Source organism: Pangasianodon hypophthalmus, chromosome 1 (genome assembly GCF_027358585.1).
Source record: "Pangasianodon hypophthalmus isolate fPanHyp1 chromosome 1, fPanHyp1.pri, whole genome shotgun sequence".
NCBI lineage: Eukaryota > Metazoa > Chordata > Actinopteri > Siluriformes > Pangasiidae > Pangasianodon > Pangasianodon hypophthalmus.
Window position 1 is genome coordinate 4192611 of NC_069710.1, and position 21695 is coordinate 4214305.

At 38.4% G+C, this 21695-nt stretch overlaps 1 protein-coding gene across 1 annotated transcript in view; it reads right to left on the bottom strand.

The window, feature by feature from the left end:
- LOC113526515 (collagen alpha-6(VI) chain) overlaps positions 1–21695 on the bottom strand; it is a 44728-nt gene that overhangs the window by 18554 nt on the left and 4479 nt on the right. Inside the window, exons 2-19 of the mRNA XM_026913615.3 lie at positions 19640–19739; positions 17219–17803; positions 16518–17090; positions 14085–14705; positions 13038–13598; positions 11243–11800; positions 6242–6817; positions 4371–4946; positions 3880–4229; positions 3685–3763; positions 3270–3415; positions 2682–2774; positions 2523–2576; positions 2288–2359; positions 2163–2189; positions 1701–1745; positions 1528–1581; positions 1287–1349 (exon numbers count right to left, since the gene is read on the bottom strand). Of these exons, the coding sequence (XP_026769416.3) occupies positions 1287–1349; positions 1528–1581; positions 1701–1745; positions 2163–2189; positions 2288–2359; positions 2523–2576; positions 2682–2774; positions 3270–3415; positions 3685–3763; positions 3880–4229; positions 4371–4946; positions 6242–6817; positions 11243–11800; positions 13038–13598; positions 14085–14705; positions 16518–17090; positions 17219–17803; positions 19640–19727 (5121 nt within the window). The 5' untranslated portion in view covers positions 19728–19739. The remainder of the gene's footprint in view (positions 1–1286; positions 1350–1527; positions 1582–1700; positions 1746–2162; positions 2190–2287; positions 2360–2522; positions 2577–2681; positions 2775–3269; positions 3416–3684; positions 3764–3879; positions 4230–4370; positions 4947–6241; positions 6818–11242; positions 11801–13037; positions 13599–14084; positions 14706–16517; positions 17091–17218; positions 17804–19639; positions 19740–21695) is intronic.

A 21695-nucleotide genomic window follows, 5' to 3' on the forward strand; every position in this document is an offset into this window, starting at 1 on the left:
CTTCATCTTATTGCATCTGGATTCGACTGATATGCATCTGCCTTTCATTAGCTTAGCACCATCAGTTATGCATATGGACGGTGACTGTTGAATGTAGGTCGAGTAATTGAGTATCCTGGTATATCCAGAGTCCCACAGCCATTTTAATAGGCGAAGTGCCGGTTCTTTGCACTGGCATTACCATTGCTTTGCTCCTAATGGTCTGCATGGAGCACATCATGTGTTTGTTCCTGTGTGTTAGCCCCCTCTGTGGATATTTTCCTTTCTTTTTTTTTGTGTTTGTTAACTGTTTGTTTTTTTTGTATTTAATACACCAGCTGATCATTCAGTTTCATATTTTAATATTGTTTTTTTCTTTGTGTATCTGAGAATTGTGATTTGTTTTTCTCATTTGTTTGACCCAATCAGCTGTCATTCAGTTCAGCAGTTCAATTTTGTTTCTTTCTTTGTATGGTCAACTTGGAACATTATTATTTTGTCTTTATTTGTTTGTTTGGAATTGTTTGTGTTAATTTAATTTGTGTGTAGTTAAGTGTATTGAAGCCTGGCGGAACTTTGAAGCCTTTTGGCTTGTTTTTATTTGTTATCTGCAACAGGGCTACTATTTTGTGTGCTAATTTTGTGTGTGTGTGTGTGTGTGAGTGTGTATTTTCTTCTAGGAGCTGCAGGCCTCCATAGGAGTAGGGAGTGTGGCTGTCCTCCTCCTTTTGGTGGTGGTGTCTTTTCACCAAATGCTGTGCCTTGCATTGTGCACGGGGATTTTCTGCTGGTACATGTGTGAGTGCGGGGTGAGAATGGGGAGAACAATTATCTCTTTGCCCAGTCTGCCCCGTAGTTGAGGCCGCAGCTCTGTGAAGTTGTCTTTAGTGTAATGTGTGTTCAGACGTGATGTTTAGGTGCATACCTTTTTAAGTGAAGGCTATATTGTGTTACTGTATTGTGCTGTAAATTTTTTTTTGTATTTGATAATAGATATCTGTGTCTTCATGTTTTATTCTGCCTTTGGGTGGGGAACCTGGGTGTAGCCTTAGGCTTAAATTCAGTGGGTGAAATTCCCATAGTGGCATAGTCGGAAATCAGTTTTTTTTCTAATTATTTCTTTAGGTAATGTTTTAATTCAGATCTTGCTTTGGGTCATACCGCCCGGTCACACTAAGCGTGCATCAGCCATGAAGAATAGGATCTCAGTGCACTTGCTTTCACATCTGGTGTGATTTTGTCTCATTTGGACTTCCATAACAAGAGGTAAAACAAACATACAAAAAAATAAATAAAAATAAACTCACCGGATCTCCTCTCAGTCCTTTTTGTCCTGGGTCACCTGGAATTCCTGGGAGACCCTTCTTGCCCTTTACCACAAAATAGTATCTTTATGTGCTTACAAGTTTCAACTACTAAACTCTTTTCAAGTATTACATTTAAAAATTAACATATTAAAGAAAGCAGAGTAGTGGATAAGAACTGTGTAGAGTACATTAAAATTCTAATATATTCCACAGTGAAAAATACAGAGCCAAAAGCCTTTACTTGTCTGCCTGAATTGCCTGGCTCTCCTGGGTATCCCGATGATCCAGTCACACCCTAAAGAAAGTACAGAGAACATCTGAATCCCACAAATGACTGCATGCACATTTGATCATATAAATATACTAGCCAGTTGTTTCATGTTTAATAAGAATAAAAAGGAATGTGTTACATACCTGTTCTCCATTTATTCCATCCAAACCATTTTCTCCATCTATTCCCTGTCAAATATAGCAGAAAATATGTCGTAATATTCTGCTTCCTTATAATGTAAGTACAACCAACTAATGTACATAATGAAATACAGATGGAATACAAATAAATATGTATGTTATTTGCATGTGTATTACATAGATTTTATTCAGTAATTCTCATTCAGCTAAAATCAATATTTGTTTTTATATTAGATAATTCATAGTGAATGGTGTTCAAAACCATTGATGTCACTTTTCTTCATATATCAGCGAGATACTACACACACACCTCATTATTATTGTTGTGATAGTGACTGTAGCTGTCTATATTTGAGGCTTCATGTCAGAACTGTAAGAACTTAAGAAAGAAACAATTTTATGTTTTCAAAACCCTTCGTGTTAGATCATTGGCAACACTCATATGTGGCATATTTCAGTACTTACTGTGTCACCACTGTGGCCACTGCTACCCTGTGGAGAAATTAATACAAGAATTTCTTAGGTAAAAAGCAGATATGAGCTTGTTTTATTTGTAATATGTAGCATGTACTGGGGTGAAGCACTGCTACCTTTAGACCTCTTCTCCCTTGGCAGCCTGGATGTCCTTGGGTTCCATTCAGACCTGGCGGCCCCCTATCTCCCTGCAACACCACAATGATTTCAGTGTGAAAAATAAATAAATAGGATGCCTGCTTTGGGATGTATATTAAGTCATATGAACAGTGACTTAGGCTAAAGAACTGCTGTGAGTTTGAAATGTTCAGAAGATACATATTAGAAGATAGATCAGTAATAGAGTCCTACAAATGCTCCATCTTCTCCAGGAAATCCAGGATGTCCTTTCCGTCCAGGAGAGCCCTGTTAAGAAGTAACAGACATGGAATTTAATGAAAGGTCACAATGCTTTTACACAGTATGCATTGTATCAAACAGTATATGATCGTATATGATATGATGTGATACCTTTGTCCCTGGAGATCCTCGAGGTCCTCGCACCCCTTCATGACCAGTACATTTACACATCACATTACAGCACTCTCTTGAAGCCACAGCATCCTAGAAAGAGTTACAAAAGAAGGGACCTTGGGATATATACACCTTTTTACACAAATTAATGCTGTACACAGTCTACTTATGCTTATATTTGCTTAAATCCAACATTGTGTACACTGACATTTCTATGCTCCTAGCAAAGCAAAAGACTGTACACTCACATGAAGCTGTCCATTTATACAAGCTATACAAGTTCCATGAGAGGGTGCAGATACCTCAGAGTTGAATCGAGTTACTTAATTGTTATAACACAGAGAGTCTTTATCATGTATTATGATGGAATTATAAAACCCTTTTATTCAACCCTTTTATTCCAGAAAGTTAGGAATAAATTTACACCACTGTAAGCTTTTAATACATGAGGGTACTGGTTTGACTCTGTTGGTCTTTGATTTTCAGCCAATTTTGTTACTCAGAAGACTAATCTTAAACTAATTTGATCCCAATCTTGTGAATTGATTCATCAGCATTTATCATTGGATAGATATATTCACTTACAATCTGCTTCTGCAGAACACTGCCCACATTTTGCATGCCAATCATAAGAGGCTCATTGGAGCCAAAACCTCGTCCAAACTCTAGCTTCTGTAGGTCTGTGGTGCTTTTGACTCCTTCCAGAGCTACTGGAATCAGCGCGTGGACTCCTGTCACACAAATACAAAAGGCAAAAACACACTAGTGGCTCAGTAATTGACACTCATGGTCTTAGACACTGATGTGTCTTTAATGTATCTCTAAGGTCACTGATAAGAAAGGGAAAAATAGTAATGTATATTCTCTAAAAAAAATAGTACAGACACTCCTTTGAACAATTTATTTAGTATATATATATATATATATATATATATATATATATATATATATAATGTATAAAACCACAAATCCAAAACATTTCTAAATTATGTCCCCTTACCACTTTTCCTGAGATTCTCTGAGGCAACCATAAGGTCATCGACAGATGCATCCAGGCCATCAGTGAAAATGATCAATACCTGAGCACATCAGCCAGTGCAGTTTAAGCATTTGGTCTTTAATCAGGTTAAGGGTGTAGCTCAAAAGCCTACATAGTAAACAGTTTACATGCACTTAATAAAATAATGCTGCTTACCTTTACACCAGCTCCAGAGGCACCAAACTTATTCTCAAAAGAGTGCAGGAGTTGGGTATTAAAGGCTAGTCCTTCAGTCATTTGAGCTATCACCTTCGTCACTATGGCTTCATTGTACTTCTCAAAACGAGTGTCATACCATATTTTGCCATTGCTAGCAACCAAACGGAAACCAATGTTGGTTGGCAGAGAACGTGGCTGGGGCACACAGCACAAGTTGTGCAGAGTGGAGATGTATCTGACAATCTCAGGCAGGTAGGCCCACAGCTTATATTGGCTACTAAAGATTGCCTGTGAGCTTGAACCACTTTGGGAGATATCAAATCCAATACCAATATCTACAGTGCAACCTGTAAGAAGAAGCATACACTGTGTTATTTGGAGGCTGTATGTTAAATGGTGCTGGATGTTAAATGTTTATTTTAAAATACTAAATGTTAAAGTACTTTCATACTCAGGCATATTGAAAAATGTTTGCCTTATGTACTCACCCGGTTCGTCCTTTGGATCGCAAATGGTACTGATCACCTCCTGTGTTGTTCTATTTAATTTGAGGTGGTCAAAATTATTCACAGTATAAACCCTGCCAGGTGACCCAGCAATGTAATTGATCTCTGAATATGAGATGTCACCTATTCCAATCACAAATATCTCAATGCCCTTGGCCCTCAATTTATCAGCTGGATCATTAACGCTGTCCTGTGATGCTCCATCAGTGATCAACAGCAGGTTCTGTGAAATTCCATCTTGAATGCGGCTCCCTTTACTGGCATGGAAGAACTCTTGCACTTGATTCAGAGCAGCACCAATGAGTGTACTTTCTTTCATTTGTTTGATGGCCTCAATGGCCTTCTTTATATTCACATCATTATCATATTCATTCAAGTAAAATTCCTTTCTGTAGTTTGAACTAAACTGGGCTACACCGATTCTAAAGAGGTCACGTTTGATGCGAAGATTGTCAATGAGGCTGAGCATAAAATGTATCATGGTCTTCCATGAGTCATCTGAAATACTTGTAGACCCATCAATCAAAATGACCAAATCAGCGGACACTTTCCGACACTCTGAAAAACAGTGAAGTCAGATTGAAATCAGAGGTTGTGTAATGTGTTACTGTAATATGGTACTCTATATGACAGAACATTCAGTGGATATAAAAAGTTTGCACACCCCTCTTAAACTTGGACGTGTTTGTGATGCACAAAATGAAACCAAGATTAATCATGTCAGATCTTTTTCCACCTTTAAAGTGTTTCAGCAAGCAATAAAATTCAAATGAAAATAGAAGCATTTTAGGGGAAAAAAAAGGCTTAGAAGAACCTGGTTGCACACCCTTTAACTAATTTTGTTAAAGCAACTTTTACTTGCAATACAGCAATCAGTATTTTTGGGAAAGAGTCTACCAATTAATCTTGATCTGACTATTTTATTCCACTCTTCCTTGTAAAAATGCTCCAGATCTATCAAATTGTGAGGGGATCCCCTGAGCAAAACCCATTTTTAAGTCATTTCACAGGCTATTAATCGGATTGAGATCTTCTTCTTCTTTTGAAGCCATTCCTTTGTTGAATTGACTTTGTGCTTTAGATCATTATCATGCTGGAAGGTGAAATTCATCTTTATCTTTAGCTGTCTAACAAAGGTCTAAAGGTTTTGTGCCAAAATACATTTGTATATGGAGCTTTCCAAGATGCCCTCTATCTTGACCCCAGCTGAAGAGACGCAGCTGTATAGCATGGTGCTGATACCACCATGCTTTGGGTGATAAGATGACTTGTTTTTGTACCAGACATAACTTTTTGAATTATGCCCCTAAAGTTCTACCTTGGTCTCAGCAGAACAAAACACATTTTGCCACATGGTTTGGGTTGATTTAGACTTTTTCTTTTGTAAGAAAATGCTTCTGTCTAGCAACCCTACCCCATAGCTCAGACATGTGAAGAATATGAGAGACTGTTGTCACAGGGAGTGACCTGTACTTGCCAGATATTCCTGCAGCATCCTTAATGCTGCCACAGTTCTCTTGGTAGCCTCCCTGAAATGTTTTCTTTATTTACATCACAAAGACCTGCGATTTTTTACAGGAGTGTGTAGACTTTTTATGTTCACTGTACATATCGAACGCTAAATGACAGAAAATTAGAAATCTTTCACCTCGGAGAAATATAAGATATATTCTGTTTGTTTTAAAACCAGAAGAAATCATTAAGACTTAAGCAGTAGTTGCTGCTAGATGTTGCTACTAAAGTATGTGCATTGTCCAATTTCAGTTACATTACCTTACACAGTTAAAATAGAACCTCTAAACTGAATTCAAGTCTTAATTTTCAGTGCTGATATGCTAATATCATGCAATTACCTGGTTTTGTGTTGTTGCAGATCACCCTGGAAATGTTTTGTTTGAGGGCCTTCAAAGCTTCAAAATCCTGAACCATGAAAACCTTGTTTTTGTCTTTGGTAATGGTTAGAAGCTCACTTTCGTCTGCATTGGCCACTCCAATACCATAAACACTAACTCCATATTTTTGAAGCTCATCAGCAGGTTTGGGTAAATAATATCGGTCTGTGGCCTCACCATCCGTGATGACAAACAGCATCTGTGGGACGCCTTTTGCACTTCTCCCCCCATGAGAGTCACTAAAGTAGTCCAGAGAGTAATGTAGTGCCTGGGCTGTGTATGTGTTCCCACCAGGATGCTTTAGATTATTTATAGCATCCCGCACGTCTTGTTTACTGTCATACCGATTAAGGGAAAATTGGGCCTCAGATGTGTTCGAGTAAAGAATAGTACAAAAACGGACACTGTCTTTTCCAACCTGTGTGGTGTTCACCACTGAGTTCATGAAGAACTGCATACTCTTAAAGGCTTCGGTGCCAATGCTGGTTGAACCATCCACTAAGAAGACAACATCTGCTACTTGTGATTTCTGGCAATCTAAAAGAAAAGAACCATGCAAAATCAGCACAATTAAAGCATATAAATAATATAAATAATCTGCCATATAAAAAGAAAACTGTATAGATACATTACAGGGCCAAAAGTATGTGGACACCTGGCTGTTGAATATCCCATTCCAAAACCTTTTACCATTAACCCTCCTATTATGTTCGCAAATCAGTTACATCATTGATGTTTGCAGGTCGGTTTGACGCTGTTATGGCTAAATGACCTCAAAACATTTAAACCATATTTTACTCTACATTTTCATTTGACACTACTTACTAACTACTCTTCCATTAAAAACTTGGAGATACACTTATTTTATTGTATTTTATTGTCCATAATTACCTTACTTGATTTATAATAGGCCATTCATTTTCATTATAAAACACACATTTTAGAGCATTTTAAGGGTTTCAATTCCTATTATGGATGTAGGAGCCATATATTCTATTTGATTACCTCTTTCTAGCATGCATGCATCTCACAGATATTTTATTTGTTTTCATGACTTCACATTATGAATAAATTCACAATCTTTATGTTACAGATCAGAATTTACCCATATACCCTACTTGGCCAAAATTTTGTGAACACCTGACCGCCACACCCTTTTCGAATATCCCATTCCAGTTTTAGTCCTCCTTTGCTATTATAATTAACCTCCACTTTCCTGGAAAGGCTTTCCACTAGATTTTGGAGCATGGCTGTGGGGATTTGCCCATTTAGCCACAAGAGAATTAGTGAGGTCAGACACTGATGTCAGGTGAGGAGGGCTGGGGCGCAGTTAGTGTTCAACCCAAAGAAATGCCACAGCATACAAAGACATTCTAGACAATTGTGTGCTTATAGCAATAGTTTGGGGAAGGCCCACATGCCATTATACCCTCGCGAGGATTATGCTCTTTGGGCTTTTTTTTTTTTTTTTACATGACTGTATCCGTTTTGGCATTTGCTGCACATTTTTTCCCTCACATTTCCTCATCAGAGATTATTTCCTCATGCTCTGAATCAATTTTATCAGCACAGCATTTTGTAAATCATGGCCAAATTCTTGCTCAGTGATATCATAGTTTCCATAGACTGTGAACCTCCTTTTAGCCAATATGGTGGCAGCAGATTAAAATATGTAGAGAGAAATGTGGGTACTGGCCTACACAGGACCCTTCTATCAGTTTCGCCCCTTCCCTGACAAGTCTGGGTTATGCTTTCCTGCACAAAATATTACGGACCTGTGGACTGTGTGTGTATATGTGTGTGTGTGTGTGTGCACTTGCATGGAAGGAAAACAACAATTTTGTTCCCCCATGAGAAGTGTGTGAGAATTATGTGAAGGCCACTCAAGTTCTTCCACACCGACCTGGGCAATCCATATCTTCATCGATCCTTCTATGTGCACAGACATTGAAGACAATCGTGTGCTTCTAACTTTGTGGCAACAGTTAGGGAAGGTCCACACATGGCTGTGAGAGTCAGGTGTCCACATACTTTTAGCAATATAATTTATTTCTCTATCCATACAATAAACACATTTGGTTTCTATTTCTAGCTACCTTTCTATATACAGTATACCTATACACACTCATCAGTCACTTTAACAGGAACACCTGTACACCTGCTGATTTATGCAGTTATCTAATCAACCAATCATGTGACAGCAAGCAATGCAAAAATCATGCAGATACAGGTCAAGAGCTTCAGTTAATGCTCACATCAAATATCCATTGTGTGTAAACTCTAGACACTGTTGTGTGTGAAATTCCCAGGAGATCAACAGTTTCGGAAATACTCAAACCAGCCCATCTGGCACCAACAAACATGCCACGATCAAAGTCACAGAGATCACATTTTTCTTCATTCTGATGTTTGATCTGAACATTAACTGAAGCTCTTGAACTGTATCTGCATGATTTCATGCATCGTGCTGCTGCCACATGATTGGCTGTTTGAATAACTGCATGAACGTGTAGGTGTACGGGTGTTCCTAATAAAGTGGACAACAAAGAAAGGGTAAAAATAAATAAATAAATAAAAATCATGGTTTACAAGAAATATATAAAAAAGAGAAAACTATGCGATATTAATTATTTAGAAAAAAGTCAAATGAAAGGAAAATGTTAAAAAATGACTATAGTTACAATCACCAAGTCAGTATCTTTTATCCTCACCTCTTACAAAAAGCCACACATTATTAAGCTTATAAAACTTATAAGAGTGAAAGTAATAAATAGGCTGTTGTCTGGAGGGTAACTATTGCATTAGAGGCCTGAAGAACACTAAGCAGAAAATATCGCATGTTCGCTTTTCTCATAAATGTGCTGTTTCACAGTTTTTTAATAGTAGGGGAATAAAAGTGTCCTATATTCTTTGTCTGTGGCTAAATAGCTATTGTCAACCTTAATATCATTAAGGCTATTGATGATGGATAAATATAAATTGCCTTTAGTTTACCATGGCCTACAGTCATGGGAAAAAGAAAGTACACCCCTCTTCAATTCTATGTATTTATTTATCAGGGCCGAAATAACAATTGTATGGTCCTCAAGAACATCTATAAACATACAAATAACCTCAGATGACAACAACAACAACAACAAAAAAACACAACAGATTTCAATATGTAGTTATTTTTTCAAAATGTAAACCAACTTTCAGAAACCAGATGGAAACCCTAGAATTCAGTAACATCTAGAACCACCTTTAGAAACAATAACTTGAAGTAAAAGGTTTCTGTATGAGTTTATCAGTTTCTCACATCGTTTTGGAGAAATTTTGGCCCACTCTTCTTTACAACAAAATCTTTGCTTCAGTTCATTGATGTTTGAGGGAATTCATTTATGCACAGATCTCTTAAGATCCTCCCACACAAACTCAGTGCAGTTGAAGTCTGGACTTTGACTTGGCCATTCCAACACCTTGATTTTTTTCTTCTTTAGCCATTCAGCTGTCAATTTGCTGGTGTGCTTAGGATCATTGTCCTGTTGCATGACGTAATTTTGCCCCAGCTTAAGCTGCTGGACAAATGGCCCCACATTTATCTCAAGAATATTCTGTTTTAAAGTGGAGTTCATCCTTGTCTCAATGACCGCAAGTTTCCCGGGTCCTTTGGCTGCAAAACAAACCCAAATCATCACAACAACACCACCACCATGCTTCATAGTTGGTATGAGGTGTTTGTGGTGAAAAGCTGTGTTTTCGCCAAACATGGTGCTGTGCATGATGACCAAGCATCTCCACCTTCATCTCTTCAGTCCCAAGGATATTGCTCCAGAACTTTTGTGGTTTGTTCAGATGCAATTTTGCAAACCTAAGTCATGTTGCCATATTCTTTTTGGAAAGGAGGGATTTTTTCTTAGCCACTCTTCCCTGAAAGCCATACTTGTTCAGGCTTTTTCTGATTGTGCGGACATGAACATAAACATTTATTATGCTTACAGAGGCCTGTAGGTCACTTGAGAAGGATTGTTTACAAATGGAGAGCCTTCTGTTTAATGTTCAGAGATATAAACAAAAATGCAACAGCTATATGTTGTTGCATTTTTCTTTATATCTCTGAACATTAAACAGTCTGACCTTGGACTAAATTTGCTGGGATGCCCACTCATGGTAAGATTGGCAACTGTCTTGAAGGCTCTCCATTTGTAAACAATCCTTCTCACTTTAGAATTATGAATTTCAAATTGTTTGGAGATGGACTTATAACAATTCCCAGACTGATGAACAGCAACAACTGCTTCTCTGAGCTCATGGCTGATGTCCTTTCTTATTGGCATAATGTAGAAACACACCTGAGTGCTCCAGAACACCAAACTGCCAAAGGTTCTGCTTTTATAGAGGTAGTCACACTTCGTGATGATTAACTAAGGTTGTGCATTTCTTTAGTAACACTTGGCTGCTAATTATTCTCTTAATGATTGTGGAAGAAGGAAGGGCGAAGGTATATTTTCCCACTTGGTTTCTGAATGTCGGTTTTTTACATTTTGGGAAAAAAAATGACTACATATTAAAATCTCTTGTGTTTTTGTTGGCTCCTGAGTTTATTTGTATGTTTATAGAAGTTGGTGAGGACCACACATCCTATGGCTGTATACGTTCTTCCCATATGCAAAGGAAATATATACACACTCTCAGAAAACGGATCCATCTAGAACCCTATTTCAGTTTGTCCCTCTTTCAGTAGGTCCTATGCAGAATCAGAAGCAGCACTTTTATAAAGCTAGACTTGTTAATCATCTAAAGAACTCTTAAGAAACCCTTAAGAGTGTCTCCATTATCACAAATTAAGTAGCAAACCAAAACAAATTAAATAAAAGTTGTGAAACAAGGTTCATTGTGTGTCACTATCACATACCAAAATTGCTGCTTACTTTCACTTTAGCTGAAAAATGATGAATGTGAAATTATATTAGTATGGCTCACCATCAACAGAAGTGCAGATCTTAAGCAAGAGATCTTTATCTAGGAAGTCCAATGCATCGAAATCTCTTTCCAGATAAACATTGTCCTGAGTTCCGCTGATCTCTCGCAGTTGTGTGCTGTTAGCATTAAGTACTCCTATAGAATATATTGTAATGCCCTTTTCTCTGAGGGTTCGTGCAGGCTGAGCAACGGCATCTTGAGATTCGCCATCCGTGATCACAATGAGGATCTGTGGAGTGCCGGGACGACCTCCTTCTGGTGGATCAAAGTAGCCTGATAAAATACCGAGTGCAGCCCCAGTCATAGTGCCACCGCCCAGCTGCTGCATTTGATTAACGGCCTGCTGCATTTGGAGTTTGTCAGAAAATTTGTTGAGGGCAAATTCAACCTTTGGGCTTGAGCTGAACTGCACTACTCCGAAGTGTACACCATCCTTGCCAACTGTAGAGTTGGATACTATTGTACTCATGAATTTCTTCATCTTGGAGAAGTCGTTAGGGTCAATGCTCCCTGAACCATCAATCAAAAAGATGATATCTGCCAACATGTTCTTGCAGGCTATGAAATAGAGAAATAAATGATATTGAACATAATCCTTCATCACACAAAATGGTGAAATTTTTTAATTAACTTTCTCAATAACACTGTATCCACTGTACACTTGCTGTACATTTATGCAGTTATCCAATCAGCCAATCATGTGGCAGCAGCACAATGCATAAAATCATGCAAATACAGGTCAAGAGTTTCAGTTAATGGTCACATCAACATCAGAATGGGGACTTCAACCATGGCATGGATGTTGGTGCCAGATGAGCTAGATTGAGTATTTCAGAAATACTCCTTGCTGGTTTCCTGGGAATTTCACATCCAGCAGTCTTTAGGGTTTACACAGAATGGTGTGAAAAACAAAAAACATGTGTGCTGTGGGTCTGCAGGCTGAAACACCTTGTTGTTGAGAGAGATCAGAGGAGAATGGCCAGACTGGTCTGAGCTGACAGGAAGTCTATAGTAACTCAAATAAGCACTCTTTACAAGCGTGCTGAGCAGAAAAGCATCTCAGAATGCACAACACATCAAACCTTGAGGTGGATGGGCTACAACAGTAGAAGACCACATCAGGTCTCACTCCTTTTAGCCAAGAACAAGAACCTGAGGCTATCATGGGCATAGACTCACAGAAACTGGACAGGTGAAGACTGGAAAAAGACCAGGTGATTTTTTTTCTAATCTTCAACTGTCCATTTTGAGTGAGTCTGTGCCTATGATAGCCTCAGACACCTGCTCTTGGCTAAAAGGAGTGGAACCTGATGTCATCTTCTGCTATTGTAGCCCATCCGCTTGAATAAAATATTCGATATTTTGTACATGCTGAGATGCTTTTCTCGTCACCATGCTTGTAAAGAGTGATTGTATGAGTTACTATATCCTTCCTGGCAGCTCGAACCAATCTGGCCATTTTCATCTGACCTCTCTTATCAACATGGCATTTTCACCCATAGAACTGTTACTAACTCAATGTTTTTTTTTGTTTCTCGCACCTGTAGAGACTGTCATGTGTGAAATTCCCAGGAGATCAGCAGTTTCTGAAATACTCAATCTCTGGCACCAACAACTTGTATATGCATAAGTTTTTGTATTGTGCTGCTGATTGGCTGATCGAATAACTGCTGTTAAAGTTGACAGTGACTATATATATATATATATACATGTATGCATGCATTTATTGAAACCCTGAATTTATTGAATTAAATGTTTAAAAAATTATGATTAAATGCACATTCGACAAGCTTACCTTTATCTGAACATATATCAGTAACAATTTCATTCTTGAGGGGTTTCAGTGCATCAAAGTTGGTGCAAAAGTACACCCTCTTTGGGTCAGCTGCTATGTCAAGGAGCTCCTGCTTATTTGCGTTTTTCACTCCAATGGCATAGATGATCACCCCCTGTGCTCTCAGCTGTGCTGCTGGATCTTTAACTTTATCGTCAGACTGTCCATCAGTAATGACAATGAGAATCTCTTGAACCTTATTGCCACGAGTCCTTTCAGCCTCCTTAAAGCGTTGGCTCATGGAAGAGAGAGCCTGTCCCGTCTCTGTGCCTCCACCTATCTGCTGAATGTTGTCCACCGCTCTTTCAAGAGAGGCTCTGTCATTATACTCATCCAGTCCAAACTCTAGTGTGGGGTTACTTGCAAATTTCACCACACCCACACGGACCTGTTTTGGTCCAATAGTAAACAGGAGCAGAAACTCAAGAATAAACTTTTTCATGTCCTGAAAATCTGGTGCATTAATACTCCCAGAATGGTCAATTAGGAAATAGATGTCTGCTTCTTCTGTCTGGATACATCCTAAAATTGTAATATGTTTAAAATAATGTACAGAACTGATTGACATAGGTATTATAAAAATGAATCCCAGTAGATAAGCTTAACTCTTGTGATAATGCTCCATTGTACTCGTAACTCAACCCAACCTCCGACATGCGAAAGTGACTGATTCCAGATTTCCCTTTGCATCATTTTCTACTTGATAAAACTTTATGATATGCAGCTTTTGAGTTGTGAAAATGTATTTTAACAGCTTTTTAAGTTTAGATTTGTAACATAATTTCATTCTTGTCAGCCCATTTTTACTAATGTGACCATTGTGACAGAGGCTAGCCATACAAATATGACCTTGTTCTGGGCATCCATATTTTTCTGAGCTGAAGCACTGGAATGTGTTTAGATTAGAACCAAGGAAACTTGACTTGGAACTTTCTGAGTTCTGAGTACAATGGATTGCACATTAGCTAAACTGTTATGATTCATAAGGGTGATGGTGTAATGTCTTACCTTGCTTTAAACTGTACCTAACAGACTTGTCAACCGTTGAACGGACAACATTGTTACACAGAGTCTTCCTCAGTATTTTTTCCATTGTATTAAGCTTAGCAAAGCTCTCCACACTGAACACAAACCTCTCAGGAGGATAAGATGCAATCTCTTTCAGCTGTTCCACATTATCTTTTGTGACTCCTAAGGCATAGACCTGGACGCCACTGCGCCTTAGCTGAGCAGCCTGGTATGTGACATTACCCAAGGAGTCCCCCTCTGTTATGACCACAGCAATCTGCTGCACTCCTAAGGCACGGCGGCTGCCCGTGTCCTTGGTGAAGAGTTTCTCTCTTGCAAACTTAAGGGCCTTGCTAGTGTTGGATCCTCCACCCATAAAGGGCAAAAGCTTAATGTACTGCAGGATGTCTTCTTTGTCATCAAAAGTGTTTAGGTAGAAGTCAGCTGTGGGTGTGTCACTGTACAGGACCATTCCAACCCGCACACTGTCAGAGCCATCAATCTGCAAGCCATTAATCATGCGGTGGAGAAAGTTACGGACCAGCCTGAAGTTTGAAACAGTGATGCTGTCCGACACGTCCACAATAAACACTATATCAGCCACCGCAGCTGACTTGCAGTCTGTGATGCAAAAAGAGACACATATATAATATATGATTTTAATATGAATCTAAATAACATTCGCAGGTATCCAAACTTTCAACAATTCCTACAATTGGAAGCAATTATCAGAATTATCAGTCTTTTTTGGGCATGCTTTTATATTGCTGTGTAAGAACATGTTGTGGAATGTTTCCAGAGTGGAGTTCACACTTGCTGCATTTATTTATGTGCACCTTATATCCAATTCTAATTCCACACTAGGGATTTTAATGTGCACTCTCTTTATGAACAGTGCGTTTCGGCTCTTCTGAGATTTTTTTTGTTGCTCTCTTGTAACATATTTACCCCTGTTCAGTTGTACATACAGTATCCTGTTTAGACTGACCAATGAGGCCATGCAGTTCTTGCACATCCAGGCCTCTAGGGAGAGCTACAGCATGGAGTGCTTTAATGACCTTCTACAAACAGGTAAAGAGAAAGAATGCAAGTTGCATTAATGGGTTCCATGATTTTCCCCTAGTTGCTCAGTTGTTGGGAAAATTCTGGAAGATTGTTTTCACCACATATGAGAAAATATTGAGCAGATTTATCTCATAGTTGTGAGATTATTGGGGTTTTGTTGTGGTTGAATTATTGGAAATGAAAGCACCAATAATAATTGGCAATTGTGTGATGATAAATAGCTGCAAGTTTCAATTGTGTGATATGTCACAATTGTGAGACGAAAGGTTTGTGGAAGCTTGTTTCTGCCACATATGAGAAAATATTATGCAGATTTATTTCTCGTTTGTGATCACAACTAAACCCAGCAGTGTGTAAACAAGCAATATAACCTACCTGAAGTATTCGTTCCAGTGGGAACTGGCCACTCCAGGAGAATGTCTTGAACAGGATAGCATTTTTGCGGTGTTGGTGTGGTTTGGTTAGGGGTAGGGGATAGCCTAATACGCGGAACCACTACGTCAGAGTAACTCATAATTTTGAGATAAAAAGTTGGCACTTTGAGATGTTAACTCATAATTGCAAGATGAAAAGTTGCAATCGTGTTATATATTGCAATGTGCAGCTGCAAGATTAATCCGCATAATATTTTCCTCATATGTGATGGAAAAAAAGCTTCCATAGTAGAAAGTCCTTGGTTAAAGGACTTTCAATAAAAAGGCTTTTTTCTTGCTTTGAGCTGGCCTAAGGAATGTATTTTCAGTTGAAATCTTAGGCAAGAAATGAGCTAGTTTCTTGTGGAAATGAGCTAGAAATGTGGTGCATGCATATTTGAGTAGAATGTTGACATTTAATGTGGTTGGTTTGTCTAGGTTAAACTAAGATTGTCTGAAGTGTTAAATTTGAAGCATTTCAACATGGGTAAAAAAATATATATATCTAACATTTTTCTTAATTTTCACATTTTTAAGTGCTATAGGATAAACATTTATTAATTTAGGAAAGGTAATATGTATTCGATAGAAAATTGATGTTCACATTGAAATATCACAGGGTCCCTGGAGGACTAGTGTTTAGGCCACGGCGCTCTCACCCCAGCCAAGGAACCAACACCAACCACTGGGGTTGCACACAACAGTGCGCTCCCAGTGCTGGTCCCAACCCCGAATAAATTTGGGGAGGGTTGGTTGCATCGAGAAGAGCATCCAGCATTTAAAAAAAAACACTGTACCAAATCAAATATGTGGACTGATGGCAACCCCTAATGAGAGCAGCCGAAAGAAGAAGAAGAACAACAACATTGAAATATCACAAATTTGAAGAGTTTACATTTAATTTTTTTATTTTGTCATATTTTTTAGTTGCAAAAAAAATTAAAGGCAGACTGACCTCCAGTTACTTCGATCTGTTCCTTAGTTTCAATGAGAGTCTTCGTATCTTGTGCTATGTCTGCGGGATTTTTTGTTGCAGCATAGATGGTTCTTTTTGGCGGTGCAGCCATAGGCATTTGTGGATCAGTTTCTTGCTCTTTGCTGAAGTCAACACTGACAAGAGTCACTTCCTCATCCTTTAATAAATGAACCGCTCTAAGTATATTGTCATCCGATTCTCCTTTGCTTACCACCAGCAGGTACTGCTTATAGCCCTGAGCAATTCGGCTGCCTGCTGCAGTGGTGAGGAGGTTAGTGCGCACATAATTCATCGCCTTTCCAAGTTTCCGCTGCCCAGTGCCTCTGAGTCGGAATTTGCGGATGAGTGCAAGTGCTTCATTTTTGGTTTTATAAGCATCGAAACGAAATTCCACTGAAACGTCTTCACCAAACTGAGCCAAAGCCATCCGATTAGATGTACTCGCCACATTAAGTTGATTGGCTAGGCGATTGAGGAACTGTATCACCTTTTGGGTCTGCTCAATTGAGCTGTCCACCAACACAAACACATCTGCATATGTTGGAGCTAGAGCTGAAAGACAGATATTATAACAGTGAAATAACTGGTTTCAGCAGTGGTGGACTGCAATATTTCAAAATCTGTTTTTAAAATGGATAATGATTGGGAAGGTATATTTGAAATGGTGAGTACAACATTACCTTCTTGCTGGGCCTCCAGAGAAATACACACTTTGTCTACTGTGCTGGTGGTTGCTTTTAGCAGGTTCTCGTAGTCAGTGAAACTCAGTACAAAATGCTGATGTGGTTTGTTAGCAATGGACTGCAGGCCTCTAATGCTGGCTGCACCAACCCCAATGGTGAAGATTAACACCCCCTTACTCTGTAGCATCATGGCTGGAGTCTTCGTTTCATCAGTGGATTCACCATCTGTGATCACCACAGCAATCTGTGGCACATTCTGATTGATCCGACTGCCACCCGATTCATTGAAGTAATTTTTTTGGATAAAGTCGAGAGCTTTTCCTGTTTCAGTGCCTCCTGTCAGGTAGGTGAGTTTGTCTACCTTCTCCAGCAGGTCATTCTTGTCTGCATACTCCCCCAACAGGAACTCTTTTCGAGGTTCACCACTAAACTGTGCCACTCCTACTCTGACTTTATCAGGCCTAATATCAAGACCCACTATGAATGTGCGCAGAAACTGTTTCATCCTCAGGAAGTCTGCATCACCAATGCTATCAGAGCTATCCACAAGGAATACAATGTCAGCCAAATTAGCCTTGCACCCTAGAGATTAAAACACAAGAATATAACACACATTATTTAATTACTGTTATAATTTTATCATCTAAAGAGTTTAGTTATATGAACTCTTAAGAGTACAGAACCAGAAAGACCTGGTCAAACATGCTCCTTCACAGCTGATGATGTCAATCCTGTCAATGCTTAGTTAATTATTTACTACCGATGTACTTAATATTGGAATATTATGAAAACTTTTTTTTTTAAACAGCAAGACATGTAAGTTGAATGTGCCTGACAGCACAGTTAGTCTCATTTGTGCAAATTTGTATAAGTGTCCACTTGCACATTTTGTAGTTGCATGCAATCAGTGGCCATGTCTATGCTGTTTACTAGGACTTATTTATGACTAAAGGGAATCCTTTACCAAATTAGTGAAACAAATTATGGTGGCCATATTCAATTGCAGAAATATGAATAATATATTCAGAAAGGAATAGCAAGTGCTGCAGCAAAGTTGCAAGTGGACATTTAGCATTATAGTAAGTGCATAATGCATTTTATTGAATTTTTATTATTTTTACTCATGTAACATTTCCTATTTTCCTCACCACTTATATGATAATAAAGAAAATATATGGAATATAAGGTTAGTGATTGAATTTTTATTATCAAGGGATTACTAGTAACAAGCTATACTTTGATTATAATGCAACCATGTAGCATAGTTACAGAACTTAAAGCATGCACATATATGAAGTATTAGAGTGCATTATTAGTTGCATGATTTTATGAAATAGAGAAATAAATGATAGTCAACATAATCCTTCATCACACAGAATGGTGAAATTTTTAATTAACTTTCTCAATAACACTATATATATCCACTTTATTAGGAATACCTGTACACTTGCTCATTTATGCAGTTATCCAATCAGCCAGTCATGTGGCAGCAGCACAAAGCATAAAATCATGCAGATACAGGTCAAGAGCTTCCGTTAATGTTCACATCAAACATCAGAATGAAGATAGAGTGTGATCTCTGTGACTTTGATTGTGGCATGGTTGCTGGTGCCAGTAATGGGCACGGAAGACATGGAGCAGTGGAAGAAGGTGGCCTGGTCTGATGAATCACATTTTCTTTTGCATCATGTGATCGGCTAGGTACGTGTGCATCGCTTACCTGGGGAAGAGATGGCACCAGGATGCACTGTGGGAAGACGTCAAGCTGGCGGAGGCAGTGTGATGCTCTGCTGGGAAATCTTGGGTCCTGGCATTCATGTGGACGTTACTTTGACACATACCACCTACCTAAACATTGTTGCAGACCAAGTACACCCCTTCATGGCATCGGTATTCCCTAATGGCAGTGGTCTCTTCCAGCAGGATAATGCGCCCTTCCACACTGCAAAAATTGTTCAGGAACAGATTGAGGAACATGACAAAGAATTCAAGATATTGACTTGGCCTCCAATTTCCCCGGATCTCAATCCGATCGAGCGTCTGTGGGATGTGCTGGACAAACAAGTCTGATCCATGGAGGCCCCACCTCGCCCCACCTCCGTAAGGATCTGCTGCTAAAGTTTTGGTGACAGAGACCACAGCACACTCATGTGGAGTCCACGCCTTGACTGGTTAGAGCTGTTTTGGGCACAAGGGGCCTATTTAACTGAGCCTATTTAAATGGCCTGTTTTTATAGTGATCCTGTGGACTAATTTACTACTGCATCTGCATCTGACCTCTGAACACAAACAAGATCCATTGTTAGTGGTAAGCTGTTCAATAAGACCACATTAGACAAAAATGTATTTATTGTATAATTTTTGACACCCCCTTCCATCTCACATACCCCCCACCAATGTTTAACCCAAGTTACATACCTGTATACACACTTGCATTTTGTGCACTGCTCACAAGAAAACATGATGTTAAAATGAAGAGAAGCAGCAGTCCTTTTAGTTTTCCCATGGCCTCGCTGATCTAATGGATAAATATAGAACAATTAAAAATGTATCTATATGATTTGCACATTATGTCAAGATCCTATGTTTATTGAAATGCTTGCGGATAGGCCCAGCTAAATTGCTAACAAATTCAACATCAAGTTCTAGTTTATTTATTATATGCTTTAAAACACTTTATTTAAAAAAAAAAAAAGATGAATTCTATTCTGTTGTAAGCTAAATTTATGCACTGATGGTCAGCTAACATATTTTGTTGATGTTTGAAGTGAAAAGCAGTAAACACAGCCTTTGAAGCAAAGTATTAAAACACATTTTTTGCAATGTTAGTGCACACTTACATTATGATAAACTTAAAAAAAAATTGAAAAAATAGTAATGGTGGCATGTGCAAAAGTCTGGACACCCTTCCTGTTGTAAAATCTCAGAACTTCATTAATTTAGGCGTTAATTGACTCAGGTCAATCCTTTTTACTCTTCAAACCTAACCCTCAACAATGGGCTCCTCTAAGCAGCTGACTGAAGATCTGAAAATTAAGCTAAATGATGCCTACAAGCAAAGGAAGGGTACAGAAAGATAGCAAAGCACTTACAGCTCATAATTTCCACTATCCAAAATGTCAGTAATAAAGGGCAGTTAAAGGGAACTGTGGAAGTCAAGGCAATATGTCGAAGACCAGAAAATAAAGAGAATTTTCACAAAGAACTGCCCATATGCTGGCCAGAAATTCAAAGCAAAACACCCATATGACACTAAGGACCTTCAAGAAGGTTTAAGTTTAGGTTTTAGAAAGTGTTTGAAAGCCAAAGGGGGTGTTACTAAGTACTGACATAGTAAGCTGTCCAGACCTTTGCACATGTCACAATTACTATCTTCATCAGATATAAAGTACCTGTGCATTAATAGTTGCATTAAAAATGTTATTTAAAAAAGTTTACTGCAGATGTTGTGCTTACTTGTTTTCACATCAAAAATAAACAAAATATATAATATGTTTTTGCCATAGATGTCCAAACCTTTGCATACCAATGTAAATTTAACAGTAAAAGCATAAAACATAAAACTGACAACAGAGTCCATAAAAATCCTGTAATTTCAGAAAAAAAAGTTTGTATGCTACTTGTGCTCCTGAGTGTATGTAAATATATGCGTACTAAGACCAACCAATGTAAACCAGAACTCATTGGCATCAAATTATATAATTAACATGGATTACTGCACTTTTTCATACAGATTATGAATCAAATATAAATCACTTATTGATTTTCATTTACACATAAAATTGTAATGAACAGTTTGAAATGTCCAGTTGTTTCATATTAATAGTACTGATTGAAGAAATATTTAAATATGAAAAAATAGAAAGCAAGCCACCACAAATCCATAAATTCTGTTGGATAAGATAAATAAGATTATACATTTAATTGAGAAGAAATGACATTTTAAAAAAGGAGCATGCACTGTAATGGTTCAGAGTATAATTTGGTTCAATTTTCCACAGCATCTTCTTTTAATGCAGTGCAAGATTTCATTAGAGCCAGCAGTAAATGACTGATAAGTGACTGATGTGGTATGTCTCAATCTGTAATATGCCATACACTCTCTAGTGCGCTCACTTCCTTATAACACAGACCTTCCTGCTTTTCCAACACGGCATCAGGGAGGGTGCACTGGTGCATTCTGTCCATCAGTTGCCAAGACAAGACAAATACAAAGAAATTTCCCTGAGTAATGCGCTTGGTGTCCATGATCACCATCCTCTCTGTTTTCATGTCAAACCATGTTTCACCTCACTTAATTCTCATATGCAATTTGCCTAATTTAGCTCCAGATTTTACATTTTCAGATGCTGTTACACTATTAAATAATACATATCTTACTAGCATAGACATAGAACTTGCTGTGCTGTTTACTTATCCTTTCAGTTCTATGAGCCACCAAATGCAAATCAGCTGTGCCGTGCACACTTCTGGT